The sequence below is a fragment of the Antrostomus carolinensis genome, unplaced genomic scaffold (genome assembly GCF_000700745.2).
Source record: "Antrostomus carolinensis isolate BGI_N321 unplaced genomic scaffold, ASM70074v2 scaffold14306, whole genome shotgun sequence".
Lineage (NCBI taxonomy): Eukaryota > Metazoa > Chordata > Aves > Caprimulgiformes > Caprimulgidae > Antrostomus > Antrostomus carolinensis.
In genome coordinates, this window is record NW_010321274.1 from 29,778 (window position 1) to 46,553 (window position 16,776).

The following is a 16,776-nucleotide window of genomic DNA, read 5'->3' on the forward strand; positions in this document are numbered from 1 at the left end:
ACCTCTCAAAAGGAGGGGAATGGCATGCACCTCGTCTTACTGAATTCCTTCTTTGTCCTAACAGTAAAGTTTTTGATCTTCAGTCCATCAGAGCCACATCTGCTCGCATTTATCATGCATCACATTTGTACAACATCATTGCATATACACACACATCTCCCAGATGCACAGGTGCCTACATGCTCACACACCCATCTTTTGATCAAAGACATTTACAGTATCAGTAGACAAAATAAAAAATAAAGGTGAATAATTTTTAAAAAGAAGAAGGTTAAATTTCTGGTTTGCTTTGTTGTTTTTTAAACCAAAAATGCTGCAGCATGAAAGAAAAACTAACGTTTTGATCTCTTCATTTTTAGCCAGTGTTATCTTACTAACATGGATATTTTAGCATTGGAAAAGATGCAATTACTACAATCCATTAAATAATGTAATTAGGAAAAAAAAAAGGTGGGTTTGAACTATATATTTTTTCAAATCAACAGAAGAACAGTACTTCTGAGAATTAAACTGATGTATCCCATCACTGGGTCTAAATAAGCATATTTCCATAGATTATTGAAGCTGTCTTATGGCAAATGTGGATGGAGAAAAACAATTTAGCTGTTCTGGTGAAGCTTTCCCAGCTTGAAAGCTGCATTTAAGATGACGTTTATCTTGGACTCCACCTGGAAACTACACAGGCCTTCAGCTCTCCATTTGTGAGAGAAACACATTCTGTTTGTTTTTTCTGTAGTGAAGGCTTTATAGTTTGCTTTTGGAGAACACGAGGGAAAACTTGTAATTCCTGACTTGGAATTTCCTGAAGTTTTCTCAAATTTCTTTAAAGCTTCTTTTGTTATTTTTATTCAGTCCAGGGCATGAATTGGTTTCTCCAAATTCTGATCTGTAGAGAATATAGTGAATTTCAGACAGTGCTATTTACACTCTTCTTAGTTTTCCTGTCTTATTAACTAGCTCTCCTTCCAAGAATACTGAAGTAGAGCAGAACAAACTGCTGGCTAGGGCTGCTCCAGCTTTCTTGAAAGGCAAAGGGTAAGTTAAAGAGAAAATATGTTCATAGCTTGCACTAACACACCTAAACCAAAACCTTTTCGTCTATTCCTCGTGCTTTTAATGTGTTCTTAAGCATCTTTCATGATAAAATTGTGATAACCAATTAACCCAATGAGCTAAATAGGGCATGTTCAGATATATTTATGTACATCTGGATGCGTGAGGTCTTGATCAGACACTTCCAAGCAAATCCAACTTGTGATTTCAGTATGTTTATATTGTGTGTAATGTATGTATATTTAATGTATATGTACAATACATAGTATATTAAAGCAAATAGTGCTGACCTTACAATCTACTGACTCTTGAAATAAATGGTACTGTCAAGCTTCAGTCCCTGGCCTGATCTGGTATCTCACTGATTTCCAGGGCTGGCTCTATAATCGAGTTGGATTCCACCATCCTAAGCCATTAAATACTTAACATATACATTACAATAATAACGAAATAATTTCTGCACTTTTTTTTCCTAAGAACACTTAAGTATTCATTCCTAAATTCCCATTTCACAATCTCACTTGCTCCTGCTTTCTCTGTTTATTTCCCTCTGTCTGTCCGGACTGCACCCTCTCTTCCCCGCCCCCGTTTCAGGTTACAGTACAGCCTGGATGTTGCAGACAGGCTAGCCGATGAACATGTGCTCATTGGGTTGTATGTCAACATGCTGCAGAGCAACCCCGCACGGTTAGTGCAGGTTTGGCACCTTTGGGGAACCCAGGAAAGGGATGTTGGTTGCCCAGATGCTCTCACTGTTTCCTCCTGGCTACAAGCTGAAGCAGCTCTTTATGAGCACTAACTTAAAGGGAATGCATATGAATATGGGGTATGTCCTCCCAAAGTTGATGGATTATGGCAATTGCTGTTATTCTCTCTAGTGATGTTAAGTAGCAAGGTATTGCAAATAACTGCTTTGCTAAGAATGGCTGTGTAAATTGATTTGGAATACCATGCTTTAGTCAGTGCAGGACTTGATGATGGTACAGAAATCTTCATACAGTGATGACTAACAAGTCTGTGTTTTCAAGGTAATAATTTTTGAGGTGATATATAATTTGTAGCTTCACCTTACCTTGAAGGTAAGGAATGGTAATAGTATGTAAACAATGATAACAGTAATAATAGGAATTTGCTTATTAGCCTAGTGAAGGAAGGAGTTCATTTCAATTTGTACATACATCAGGCATTGTTTTTAAATTTGCCTGATTTCTGCTTTGTTTGAATCTTGAATATAAATTTGCCCTTATCTTTCATTCAGACTCAAATATGACAAATTTTTAAATGGATGTCTTGAACATAGTTCATTATTTCTGCTGGAGTGAATATAGAGCTTTGTCTACTAAACCCACCTGCTGTCCTAGCACCTGTGGGTGGTGGCATCACAGCAGGCTGTTCCGGGGAGCAGAGATGCTCTCTCTGACTCACCTCTCCAAGTACAACAAAACTCTAGACTTTGCAGCCCTGTACCAGCAAGGTGGTGAGCAGTCTAGCGTATGGCCCTAGAAAATGTGGTGCTGAACAGAAAACTCTGCAGTGTTCCTAACAAAACTATGCTTCTGAGGTTTCTTTTGCTTATCACGAACCCTTCAGTTTCCTGTACTGCTGTTGCAGAATATTTCCCAGGCTAGGAGAAACTCTCCATTTGCTCTTATATGTAGAGAAGGCAATAAGGAACTTCATTTGGGAGGGTGAATGCAATGGTTCTCTGTAGTCTTATGAAATTCACTTCTGTGTGTAGCTCCAATTGAAAATGGTAGTAATTTGCCATGCCCAGTAGAAAGAAAAGTCTGCCTTCATTGTTCTGGACCTGCTTCTCTACTCTGTAGCCCACTGGAATGTGCCAGTGGGGGGAAAAAAAAGGCAAACCAGTTTTTAGTAAGGAAAGTGAAAACCATCTTCAGAACAAAAGCATTTTGAAGGAGCAGTTCATTCCTGGAGAAGAACTTCCAGAAAGCAGGCTTACTGAGTAATATTTACCCCATGGCAGTGAAAAGCTGTTGGGGGCATGTGTGTAGCGCAGTCATTGCCCATCTGTGTTTGAGGACAGGAGTACACTTCCACTCGGTCTCGATTGACAGGGAGAAAGAAATGTGGCCCTGCCTACCACGAGTGACTTACTTGATAAAGTTGTTCAAGAGACGAGCAAAGAATGGACATGGTTTAGAGTAATTTTTGGTCAAGGCCGGTTTGCCAGGCATGGCATTTTTGATGCCACATCTGTAATTCATTTAGCTTCAGTGAGGACCACCAGTTAGATCCCCTTTTGAGTGCTTAGCCTCATCATTACCATCTTCATCCTCTAAATTTTATCCAGTATATTCCAACCTGTTCCTTCAAGCTTTTGAGACAACCTCACCAAGTCATAGTACATTTGTATCTAAATTCACACATAGAAATTATGTACCATAACATCCTTCAAATTTAGTTTTGAAGGATGAATAGTGACTGATAATGACTTTTAATTGTTTAAATAACCAATGCAAAGTGTAGTACATAACATCTGATTACTGACATTAAATAACTTCTGTCATAGCATCCTCAACGAGAAACAATCTCAGTTATTTGTATAAGATACCGATTAGATTTTGACAGAAACGTAACCAGGAGGGACAGCAGTCTTAGTCATGCATCAAACCTTGCTGCATTGCCATTTTTCTGCTTTGGGGCAATGCGACTGGTAGTAGAGAAAGTGAGTGGTTATATTTTGGTAAAGACAAGAAGAATAAACAGAACATTACCATCCTGAAGCTCCTGCCTGAAGCCAGTTTCCAGGAGAGGCCTCAGCCAGAGGCTCAGCTGCTGCATCTCATACAGCCTGGGGTGACATCTTCAGGAAACGTGAACTCCTCCTGCCCATGCTCCAGAGAGGCTGGATGCAGTTTGCTCAAAACCCACACAGCTGTGTTAGGATGGTGCCGAGTTCAAGTTAGTTCACCCGGCAGCTTAACAAGTTTTGGTAGCCTGAGTAAAGCATGTAGTTAACCATAATGAGGGAGCTTCTGATTTAAGGGAGGCTGCAGCTAGCCAGCTCAGCTGTTGTGTCTGCCTGCAAAATGCCGTGTGTACATACCCATACGTGCCATTATGTATTTTCAAGTGCTACTGGCAGCCTGAGATGAAAAGAGAAATGATTGTAGCTGCACCTTCATCTGCAAGAAAAACTTACAGAAACACTTTGTGAACATAACACCTAAAATTATCTTAAAAGATGTATAGTAGCACTTCAAAACAAATGAAGGGGGTTTTTAAATACTCACTCAGGCTAATTTGTAGTAGCTAATAATAGTCCAGTATAGCTCAGTGTTCCTTTTTTTCTGTTTTAAGTGTAGCTAGTATTTATCTTTTGGGGGTCTTTTATTAATTTAATTAATATTCACTGCTAATCTTTATTTTTCATCTGCAGTTATTTGATACCACGACTAGAAGTACAAGTTTTCCTTTCTATCCCTCACAGGCTAATAAGCTACTTGAGAGTTTTTTAGAATCGCATACTCCAGGGCAAATTAAGAAACAAGAGAAAGACTTAATTCATTATTTATAGTAACTGTATGGGTAGAAGAAGTATCGCTTAGCCAGATGTTTTGGTTAGCATAATTGTAAATTATGTTTTAGAATGTTACATGAATACTTGATATTTAATTTAGTTCATCTTCAGTGTCTGATTCTAAAAAAGAAATTTTAACTGCAAGTAGTTTTCCTTTTTGTTCCTATAAGTTAGAGACATTACCTAGTTTTGAATATTAATTCCACATATTTCCATCTTTTTCTTTCCAGGTGCAGAAGAAAGTAAGATAAAATATAAGTAGAAGGTTATTTTTGCTCTGTAGAAAGTTACTTTCTGATTTTTTAGTGTTATACTGTGTAGTACTGTGGTGAGACATAGCAGATTTCCTCCAGTGTTACTCCTTTGTTCACAGGCTATCATATATTTCATCCTTTGCCTGCAGTTTTGAGATCCCTTTTTTATGACTCTCCTTTAGGCTGTAGAATACTACACAGATCAACTAAAGCCTAAAAAAGAAGTCCTGTTGTACTGGTGGTGATATTGGATATTCATTCTACATCTGAATGATAATAATTCTGCCAGACCAATTATTGCTAATAATTATAAAGTCTTTAAAGAAATGGTCACTAGTGGAAAAGCAGCATTAAAGCATTGTTTAACTTTTTTAGAAAAGGAGGATCAGCAGCAGGATATTTGGATGCAGGCTGTTCAGTTTCTTTCAAAAAGATGCCTGAATCATTCTCTTGAGGGTACCAAATTCTGCACGCATATTCATAATATTTTAAAGCTTGTATTTCACTGTATCATTGTCTGTGAAGTTGCTGGAGTAAAACAAGTGAATTATGGCAAATCAGAACTCTGAGACATAAAAGTCTTGGCAGTCAAGGCTAATGCTGCTGTGCATACCTCTGTGCTTAATGACCACATAGAACAGGTATATTCCAGAACTAATTTTATTTGACACATTGAAAATTAATTTTAAAAGCTTTGGGTCCAGTGATTTGTGGCATTCATAGACCAAATTTGACACACTGCTACATCTATTTTATGACATCCACCTACATATAAATATGTATCAAAGACATTAAATAGCAAGTAAGAATCAAAAAGCTGCAGTGACTTTGTTCATCCAGTAAAATCATTGTCTCAAGGGTTAATTCACATCTCAGAACTATGTTGCAGATTGTGTAATGTCAAGAAGTGGAACCATAATCCATTATTTTTCCAGGATGGATAATATGGTTGCTCATTGTTGTAAAAAGGAGAATTGATGCTGAATGTTTGCTGTTTTCACAGCCATCTGTTAGAATGTGATGTTTTAGTGATTATGGAAAAATTGAAAATGAATTATACAGTCATGAAAGTAACACTTATTACCTGATTTGCATAATTTTATATGTCTGCAAGAGCTGCTTGCCCCTTTCTTTCTCTGGGTGGCATACCAGGACAGTAAGCATGAGTATGTAAGAAGTAGAACTGTATAAATTTAGAAAAATACCTTTAGCTTGGGTCTTTTCAGAAAGTAAATCAGTTATCCCACAAGAATCTGAGTAAGCATGGACTTAAGCTATATATTTAAAAGAATAAATTAAACATAAACAAAGCCAAAAAGTCAGTGTTCATCTACCACCAGAACTCTTATGTGCAGTGCAGCACAAGCTTAGCTTACACAAAACCCATCTGGGTCTGATTTTTCATAGCTTTACTGTTTTTCTAAACTTCATGTTTGTGGTCTCACAGGTTATTGTCAGAATCAGAAAAAGATGATGTTTGTCTCTTTTCCCTTACCTCAGCAAGCCATAACAAATCCACATGAGTCCCAACTTTAGTTTAATGATCAATGAATATCAACTGCTATTCATCTTTCAAACATACATTCAAAATCCCAGTGGACTTCATCAAGCCAAACAAAAAATGTACATTGTAGTTCTCTGAGGTACCTGGGGATATGAACTCACTGAGAAAATTTTGAGAAATATTTCCTTTTCCTTTTTAAGAGGCTGATTCTTCAAAAGCAGAACTTTTTGCACAAGTGCCATATTCATCTAGAAGGCTTTTCAAGTTCAAGATCTAATTTCTGGCAAAAATCAGAACAAGATGCCCATGCCCAAAATAACCCTCGCTCACTCTTTTGGAACGTGAAGCTCATTCTCCAGCAACAAGTTGCATGCCCTGAAGAGCCTATGGGCAGAGAGGCGTGTGCCTGTCTTCCTTAAGCCAAAACATCAGGCATAAGAAAAGAGGTCAGACTTACCTCTGTCTGGGATAGTCTGCAGGCTGTCTTGTATTCCACATGACAAAACATTCTCCTCACCTCTTAGGGGCCCAGTTTTTTTTCTTGTATATAGGATTCTAAATTGCAGGATTATTCAGGGTCAACTAAGTCCTCTTCATATTTAATTTTTTGTCCAGTTTATTAGCTTTGGTGGTTCTCTGCAAGCTTCTAGATATGTAGAAATAGTAAAGGTTCTTACTGTATTACCTTTTTCCTGCTCATCTGACTAAATAACAGCCTCCATTTAAAATAAGGACAGCTGGCAAGGGATTAACCTGAGAGAAATATTTGCCTTCGATGTCATTAGAAAAAAATACAGTAATAAATTGCAGCATTTTAAAGGAGTTCCGCATATTTGCAGTAATTTTTTACCCTTTGGTAAAAATTTGCAGTAATTTTTACCCTTTGGTAAAAAATGGTAATTTTTCTGGAGATTCTGTGCATGTGACCAGCGCAGATACTTTTTATAGTTGGTGCTAGGAGACTTCTGCATCCTGGCAGCAGGAGTTGGCTCCAGGTTAAAGTCAGTCCAAGTCTGGGATCAGTGATGCACCATTATGTGATTCTCTGAAATCTTACTCCCAAATATCAAGAAACCAATAAGAGTCTGATTATAAATTCCTAGATCAGTGGTTTCAAACTGTGGTACATGGGGCCTTGGTAAGTGCCCTACAAAACCCTCCTAAATAGTCTTTTCTGTTGCAAATCTGACAAAGCTGAAACCAACCTCAGCAAACACTGAGGTTCCCACTAATCCATTGTCCAAAAAGTAATTGCTCTTCTAGGTGATATGACAAAGCTGAGAAGTAAAAACAAATGCTGACTGGTGGTCCTAACCGCCTCCCAACTCTCTTTGGACAGAGTAGAATGCGAGTTGCATCTTGCATGGCCCTGGCCAGGAGTTGCAGACCACTGCTGTTTGCCCTTAAGGGAAGGTGCTGCCTGACCCCTAGAGCTGATCTTCCCAGGGAAATTACCCTCCCACTTCTCTCCTTTGCTCAGTTAACATCTGCCATTGTTAATGTGGCAACATTTTGCTTCTGAATTCTGTAGTGAGGTTGTGTGAGTGGACAGTGTGACAGAGCAATGGTCATTTTTACTGTGTATTAACATGTTTTCCCTCCTTCCCCTCCAACCCCGAGCAGCGTGCTCGACAGCGCAAGTCGCCTGGATGAAGAGCATAAGCTGATCGCCAGGTATGCAGCAAGGCTGGCAGCAGAAACTTCTTCTTCAGTAAGTGTTTTAATAAAAGGAAGGTACTGTCCTTCTGTCATGTTCCAGGGGCTTGGCAAGATCAGGGAAATTACATCTGACAGTCTTAATGATTAATGAATTATTTTTCCCTATCCTTTTCATCAGATGCTGTTACGCTTTAGTAATAACATTTTTACACAGTCCATTTAAACCAAAGAATCCACATACTAATGCATATAATCTATATACTAATGCAATGGTATTTAAACAATTACAGCAAAAGGAATCTGACATCTTGAACTCAGGAAAGACTAGAAAATACTGTCTGGACTAGCTTTGGTTAAAGGTTAATGATTTACTGCAGTGGAAAAATGGGGTGGTGAATCCATTTTACTCTTTAGTTCAAATATCATGGCCACTAGGGCCCTAAGTGCTGAGGATTTTAAAGAATGATCTTCATCAGGATGACTGTAATGACCCCCTGCATTAGCCCTGGCTCCCATTTTCATTTCACAGCAATGATTATTCTGCTCTATGTATCCCAAGATAGAAGGTGATGACAGGCTAAAACCTCACTAACTATATTCAGGAATTAGAGAGAATGAAGCAGGAACCTAATCAAAGTATATAAAATCTTAAATGGCACAAATAAGGTCAGCCTAGTTACTTTTTTTCCTTCTCAGCACATTTAATAGAACAAGGGACCATAAATGATGGTTAAGTGAAAAGCAGCGGGTCCAGAGTGCCAGGAAGCATATTTTCACACTGAGATTTATACTGCAAGGTCAATTGAAAGGGCAAAATCAGGCACCGCTCTACGTGTAAAAACGTGGAGTTACATTCATCCTGAGTGAAGGCAGTGCAGGTGAACCTGCCACCCCGTGCAGCTCTCTGCCATGGAAAATTTCACACTGCCTGCAGCTGTAGGGGAAGAGAGAGATGCATGGGTGCTCCTGATCTGACAGCCCAGCCCAAATCAATTCCTTCCAGAGGTGTGACCCAGTGTTTCAAATTTAAGGCAACCTGTGGGTGATGGTCCTCTTTCTGAAAGAAAATAATTCTTTATGGGAACAAGATTTCCCATTAATAATGTCTCTGACTAGAAACAGGTAGAAATCAGTTGTATATAATATGTGTCTGTGATATTTGGGGAAACTTAGGAAACAATATTTTAGTAGTTTTTAAATAGAGCTGTTTTGAAGGAAAATACTGAATTTCCCTTTGCCATCCATCTGTGCTCTTTGAACAAAGGAGACAGAAGGAAAACTGTTTTCTGTATACAAAAACCTTTCCAAGCACGAGAGTGGCACCACATTAGGAGCACAGTGGAAGGTTTTAAAGCTTTACTGATGGTCATTCTGTTTTGTTAAAGGATTAAATGTATTAATAAAGCTGGGCATTCAGGATAAAGATCCTGGTTCCCTCTGTATCAGTTGTGATGTCCACCAGCGTGTATCAGTTCTTCTTTATGTACTCCTCTGCTTCCCTGTGGTTGGAGTGTTAGTGGGAAAATGTGCCCGTAGCAGAAAAAATAGTAAATGGTTACAGGCATAATTTACTGTCCTGTCCCCTCAGACAGTCCTAACAAAAGTTAGCACTGATATGTATCTTCATCCTTTCTGAGGGTCCATTCCTGCAAGGTGCCACCTCCTGGAGGAGGAGATGCTTGGTATCACATAAAATCGGGCTCCAGAGGTACACTTCACAGGGCTCTTACAGTGAGAAACACTCAGATCACAGCAGTGACTCAGCTGAGTATTTTTTAATGTCTGATTCTTTCAGGTTGGAGTTAGACATAAATGGATATCTTTGATAGCAGTGAAACTTTAAATGTCTTGTTCTACATTGATACAATACTGAAATACAGGAGTGTGAACAAACAAACCAATACTTGGTTATTGCTGATGAAAAAAAGAGTGTAGTCCAATGAAGCTGTGGTAGGCACTGCCTAGTTTGGTAGCAAATAGTTTAGTTACCACTTAATTTTACTGGGGGAAAACGGTTCTGCTGTACCTGAAGGACTGAGGAAAGAGCTTTCCTGAAGTATCACCAGAGCGTACAGGAAAACTTGGCCAAATGGGCCACGCAGCCAGACTGGAAACTGAGTACAGCTTTAGACTGAAAGTGAAACTATACTTTCAAGAGAAGTAAGTGTCACTGCACTGGAAACACATCCTCCTCTGTTTGGAGAGGAACGCCGTTTTTTGCTTCAGTGTATTCCTTTTGTCTGTAGTATCAAAATTAAGAGCCATATTACAGGAAGCCTTTTGTGCCTGCAGCAGTGCCACTGCCTTTTACGACTGGTTCAGAAGAAGCTCCTTGAAGCAATGAATGACAGGGTGGTAAACACGTGAGTCTTATTTACTCTAGCACTTACCCTGCTTTTACTAGCAATGGAGCCGTACTGCTATGAGCACAACATGGATGCTCTTTTTTTAGTGCAGACAGGCTTGGTACTGCATTTTCTGTAAGCAGATTTCATAGAGTAGATCTGTGTTGAACTCATGGTGCATGTTGACTATTCCTCCTTCAATGTAGCCTTCTCTTTTACAACAGCAACAGGGTCAGCAGAGAGGGGCAGCAGATATCTCCTTCACCATTGATGCAAACAAGCAACAAAGGCAGCTGATTGCAGAGCTTGAAAATAAAAACCGGTAAGCAGCCGCAAAGTACCTGGTTTTGTTCAGACCCATAGATTGTATGTGTTTGTTTGTTTTACCACCTACATTTTTACCACCTACTTCTTATACAATGTGCTTATACATGCACATACACCTCCCCCTGCAAAAAGCACAGGGCACATAAAGGTCCACTAAATATGACAAAGGCTTTGAAATCCACAGCTTTTAATGAGTACTGTTCAATGATGTGATATAACTATTGACACTTTACGGTTTGCAGCTGTTCGTTAAGAGTTAAAAAAAAAAAAAAAAGCCTGTCCTGTTTCAAAACCAGATTAGCTTTGAATTGGATCCTCTGTAGCACTATAACATGAAATGATAAAAGGATCAGTCACACTGGTGATGTTATGCTCCCCTGCTTTTATTTGTGAAAAAGATGATTAAAGCTCTCCAGAGCACAATCTGCCAGGGAAAGGTTTGCAGATCAGCGAGTTAGGCTGCTGATTAAATGTGACACTAGGTACAAATGTGACCGAGACTGAGAGAGAGCGTCCAGGAGAAATAGGCCAGCCAGGCCCAAAAAGGAGTGGCACCCGTTTGTTAGCAGCAGAGGATCTAGCCCTGGGTATCAGGCTGCCTGATGCCATGAAATGTATGGCAGCAGAGCTCTGCGTTTACTGCCGGACTGTAAAAGAGAGGCCAGCCCAGACCAGATGGTTTCCTATTCCAAACTCTGCAATGCCTTCTGTCACCATGTAATGAGCCACCAGCTCCAGTCTTGATTTGTCTTTCATGGTTTGAGGCTGCCTCCCAACCGTCTGCCATCCAGCACGTGAAGAGAAAAAATCAACAAAGGTTTTAACCTGCTGCAAAGCTTTGTATTAGCCTTTTGATAGTGCTCTAGGGCTGGCAAGCCAGCCATGACAAGTCTTATTAAAGGGATTCTCCATGAATTGTTCGCCACTCTCAGATCTCTACTTATACGAAAAGTATTTTAAGTGCAGAATATTTTCTCTGATTCTCAAGAGGGGCCAGGTACTATTTTAGATTTTGTGAAGTTCATGTGATGCTTGAAATCTTCATGGGAAAGAATTAGAAGGGAACAATTTAATAAAGCATATTGCTATTTCTTAACAACTTCTTGATTTTTGGGAGTCTTTAAGAAATATTTCCCTTTATGGTGAAATCCTACAAGTTTATTAAAAAACTCTCCAGAGAGCTGTCCCAGTGCTGAAGGCTTCTTTTGTTGGCTGGAGCCCAGTCATGATATCCACTTGATGAAGAGCTACATACAGTCACACTTTTTTTCCTCTTGCAATGTCCAGTGAGATGGTTTTGTGGAAAATTACTGACTTGTAATCCTCTGCTTATTCTCCTCCCCAAGAGAAATCCTACAGGAAATCCAGAGGCTGCGACTTGAACATGAACAAGCGTCTCAGCCCACACCAGAGAAGGCACAACAAAATCCCACCCTCCTTGCAGAGCTCCGGCTCCTGAGGTGAGTCCACAGTAGTAGAACCTCCAGCAATGACTGGGGCCAGCCAGTGCTTCTCAATAAAAGAAGAAATAAGAGAGAAGCCTGGCTTATGGTTTTGGAGGGAGTTTAAGTATATAACACAATATATATTTTTTCTCCATTTTCAGTGCAGGCTGTAGTCCTAAAAGTAATTGAGCTTATGCTTTTGTCCTGGTTTTGCTTTAAACAGCATGCATGAGGAATCTCACATATTGCTCGTCTACATTAAATTAAGCGTGTGCATTAGTGTGTGCAGAGTTAGGCCCATAGGTCATTTGGAATCAGTCCCCACAGCCTTGTCCAAATGCAATTGATTATATGGGGAAAAATGTCGTTCTGTCAGAACAAATGCTTCTACACAGACTTTTCATTTATGTAAACATAAATTTCATACTATGTGAAATTTTAGGGAATTTTCCCCCATGTGTTGAACTCTAAGAAGAACTCAGTTTTCTTCTGGTGCAAACCAGGCTGCAGAATGATCCTCCTTGTCATGTGGGAAGTGAGGAGTAACATCATCTGCAGAAGCTGAAGATTTAGAGGATCATTTCTCCCATTATCCCACCAAGCTAAAAACATTGATATAGATGTGTCTGCATGTTAATTAGGATACTTTATGTGGATATACTAATTGCCATGTATATCACATTGAAGAAGAACAATTGTCATTGGCCCAGATCCATAGGCTCCCTGCAAGTCCTGAAGTTCATGTTGTGAGAGCCAGAGAATCCAATAACAACCATTCAAAACACTTAACGTGAGTAGAGAATAGAGTGTAAAGACTTTCTTTCCAGTGAAACAATGGTAGATTAAATTTTATCCTCCCCCACAGAGCAGTTCTCTCATGGGAAGACTAAAGAACATTTTTAGCCGCTTAGATGCTCCTCACACAAGTACTATTTTAGTGGTCTTATTCATAACCAAAGGAAATTACTGTAAGAAATTGTGCTATTTTTTATTTACAAATACTGTATAGTTTTATTATTGAGTTTTCCACACTAAAATATTTTTCTGTTTTACAAATAATTACATTTGCTTCCCAATCTGGAGACAATCTAGTTTCTTCATTTCTATGAGTGATCTCATTGTGTAATTACTTCTAGATATATCTACAGGCAAGTGACATTCTGTGAGAATAAAAAAATAATTTGTGCAGTGTTAGTGGACTGACTTCTTAATTTTTCCCTCTTTTCAATTTTGCTACACATATTAAAAAAATAACCTTATTTGAATTTCCTGGCATGGGATGTCTCTAGGGCAGTGAGGCTGAGTTCCTCAATTATGATATCTTTTCTGATTTAGTATGCAGTGTCAGAGTCAGAAAATAACTTCTAATCTGTGGGTCTGTACTACTTTGCATACGTTCTAAAATGTTCACCAATTGAAAGGCAAAAGATTGGCTTTTGATTTACTGTGGAATTTTCACACCACCTCAGATTCCTAGACACTTAAGATGTCAGAAGGCTGTTCTTATCATGTATAAAACAGCAGAACTCAGACCAGCAGCACTGATTTATATCTGCCACCCCACAGATTTTTGGGGCTTTGAGCGATTAGGGCAGTAGGGCAATTTGGTTCATATAATATTAAGGAATGCTGGAATCTGTAAATTGTGTTTTGAGTGCCTGTCCCAGCATCTTTAACTAGCTGCTGTAGTGCTACAGACTTGCTGAAATGGGGTTCTGAACACAACATTCCTTCATGTTACCAGTGCTGTCTTGGAGACAGGTTGGAAAGCTCATTACTTCCAAGAACTTGCTCTGAAGTACAGCTGGAGAAAAAAGGCAGAGGAGCGGTCTGTACATCTCACACTGCTTGGGTTCTCTCTCCCCATAGAATGAATCTAAAACCCAGCAGAGGTCTGTGCTAGGACCTGCCACTTTGAGTTACATGGATAAGGTGTCTTATTTTTATTAGCAGTTTCCTAAACTCAGTTGCCTTTGTACAGTTCATAGCATTTCCAACCATTACATGCCTGGAAAAGAAAAGGCCAGCACAATTTGTAACAGAAAATAGATTAATCCTCCAGAAGAGTAAATACAACCTGGCAATGTTGCTATCTGATCCTATTATATAGGTGAGAGAGAGCACACATGAGGCATCCTGTGGAAATCAGTGTTGTTTAGGTCAGTAACTGCTCAATTACAGAGAAGGCTCAAAACCAGGGTTTCCTATTTCCCTAAATACAGGAAATGTGTTTGGTCTTAAGTCACCATTGACTTTGGTGCTTTTTCATTTAGGATCAAATTGTCATATTTTACAGGTAGTACAAGGCTAACAACATAGGGGTTTTATGTTATTTGCAACACAGTAGTATGTAAAATATATCTAGTATGTATGTTTTTCAACAGTAATATTGTTAATTACAGCATAGCTTCCAGGAGGCAACAATTTTATTTTGTATTTATTTGGGGACCTCTTGCACAATTTAGTGATTGAACATGTGCAAGTGCTGAACCCCCATGCTGTGCAGTGGAGCTGTGCAAAATCAAAGCTGTTCCCATTTACGTGGGCACAAACTGTCTGTCACACTTGGAATGGCTCAGTATTCACACTGTCATAGGACCAGCACTGGACTCCAAGTCTGAAGAGCTATTTTCAGGCAGTTACATCTCCACTATGTGATAGTCTTGCTCTTGCTTCCAGAAAAAAACAGAAGCAAAGCAGGTTTTTTGGCTGAATTTCTGAACTCTTATCTTCTCTTGTATCGCACTCTGTTCAGTGCCCCTGCTATAATCTCCTGTCCTTCAGGGCATGGCTTTAATTTCTCCCGACAGCTAGTGAGGTTATTGACTAGAGAGATCCAAAGACAAAAACTGCCAGGCATTCTCACGAGGAAATTTAACACTAATTTCTTTGAACTTCATTTGTTCTTTGGAGAAGGGTCTATGTCAGTGTCTGTCTTTTTCCTGATCACCGTATTCAGTCCCATGAATATTCTCAGTATGAGGGAACTCATGTAGCTTTCATCTAGCCCTGTTGCTAAGATCTATGCTGATTCATACAGTGCGTTTACTTTCCTGCGGTCTATAGGCTTGTGCCTCATAGTTCAGACTGGGGAAACAATGCAGTTAAAAGCTGCTGATGCTGTGAGGGGTAAGCTCTGATCGGGTCTCCTTGCTTCTCAGACAGCGGAAGGATGAGCTGGAACAGAGGATGTCTGCTCTCCAAGAAAGCCGAAGGGAGCTTATGGTTCAGTTAGAAGGCCTCATGAAACTGCTGAAGGTAAGGAGCTCCACCTGATAATACCAAAGAGAACAGGCAGAGAAGCAAGAGAGGAGAGGGAGTAGATATGACCACAGAATTCTGCAGAACTTGACTAATTCCACCTAAAGCCACTTGGCTTTGTTTCCTTCCTTTTCTATTTTTTGCTTTGGTCTTTCAATTCAGGGGTTTCAAATAATGTTCTTCCTGCAATACACTGCGTCATCATTGTCACCCACTGCTAAGTGGATAGAACATGAGAGAGAGCTCCAAATGATTGAAAAATTAATACAATCTCTTGAACAATATTGCAGCGTGTCCTGTTTTGCTCATTTGCAGAAGGATTTGGCTGCATCTCCAGATTTCAGGCTAGCAGTCCCTGGATCAACCATTTGACAATGTCCAAACATAAAAGATTTTGTGGTCCAGTTTCAGGTATTTTTATAGTTTTCTCTGTTGAGGATATCAAATAAAAAAAAAAAAAAAAAAAAACAACACATAAAACAAGATAACTAATAACTGTGAGAAAAACAGCTCAGCACTGTATACTGTGATCTACTCCAGCTGACAGTATACAGAACTGGTTTTATTAGTTCCTTTAACTTTGCCCATTCAGTTGCCAGTTCTGTCAGATGTGTCATTTTACAACCACATTTAACTCTTCTGATCTTAGAGATGCTTCCCCAACAAGACTTGGTCATTTTCATGCCTCAACAAAGGAACTCAGTTAAAAATTGAGATATCAAAAAGCATGTGCATTTCTAGGACAGACTGGTGCTTATGGGTGACTTCAACTACCCTGACATTTGCTGAAGGAGTAACACTGCAAGTCAAATGTAAACAAAGAGGCTCCTTGAAAGCACTGATGATAACTTTCTCCCGCAAATGGTTGAAGAGCCAACAAGGAAAGGAGTGCTGCTGTCCTATCAACTAATGAAGGAGAAGTTGGGGATGTGAAGGTTGGGGGCAGCCTTGGCTGTAGTGACCATGAGATTGTGGAGTTCAGGATTCTGATAGGAGGAAACAGGGCAGTAAGTAAGACCGCCACACTTAACTTCAGATGAGCTAACTTTGGCCCCTTCAGGGACCTTCTTGGAAGAATCCCATGGGATCAGACCCTTGAAGGAAGAGGGGTGCAAGAGAGCTGGTTAATATTCAAACATCACTTCCTCCGGGCTCAAGAACAATGCATCCCTGTGCGCAAGAAGTCGAGCAAAGCAGGGAGAAGACCGGCACGGAAGAACAAGAAGCTCCTGGCAAAACTCAAACATAATCAGGAGGTGTACAAGAGGTGGAAGCAAGGACAGACCACTTGGGAAGAATATAAGGGCATCACCAAAGCATGCAGAAATGTGACGAGGAAGGCCAAGGCCCATTTGGCAAGGGAGGTCAGAGACAACAAGAAGGG

The 16,776-nt window shown here is 39.7% G+C and overlaps 1 protein-coding gene across 1 annotated transcript in view; it reads left to right on the forward strand.

Moving 5' to 3' along the window:
• LOC104526430 (dystrobrevin alpha) overlaps positions 1-15,389 on the forward strand; it is a gene marked incomplete at both ends in the record, with an annotated part of 39,667 nt that extends 24,278 nt beyond the window's left edge. The window contains 6 exons of the mRNA XM_029085428.1: positions 958-1,035; positions 1,648-1,740; positions 7,979-8,066; positions 10,566-10,681; positions 12,033-12,146; positions 15,293-15,389. Of these exons, the coding sequence (XP_028941261.1) occupies positions 958-1,035; positions 1,648-1,740; positions 7,979-8,066; positions 10,566-10,681; positions 12,033-12,146; positions 15,293-15,389 (586 nt within the window). The remainder of the gene's footprint in view (positions 1-957; positions 1,036-1,647; positions 1,741-7,978; positions 8,067-10,565; positions 10,682-12,032; positions 12,147-15,292) is intronic.
• Positions 15,390-16,776: the final 1,387 nt, after the last annotated feature.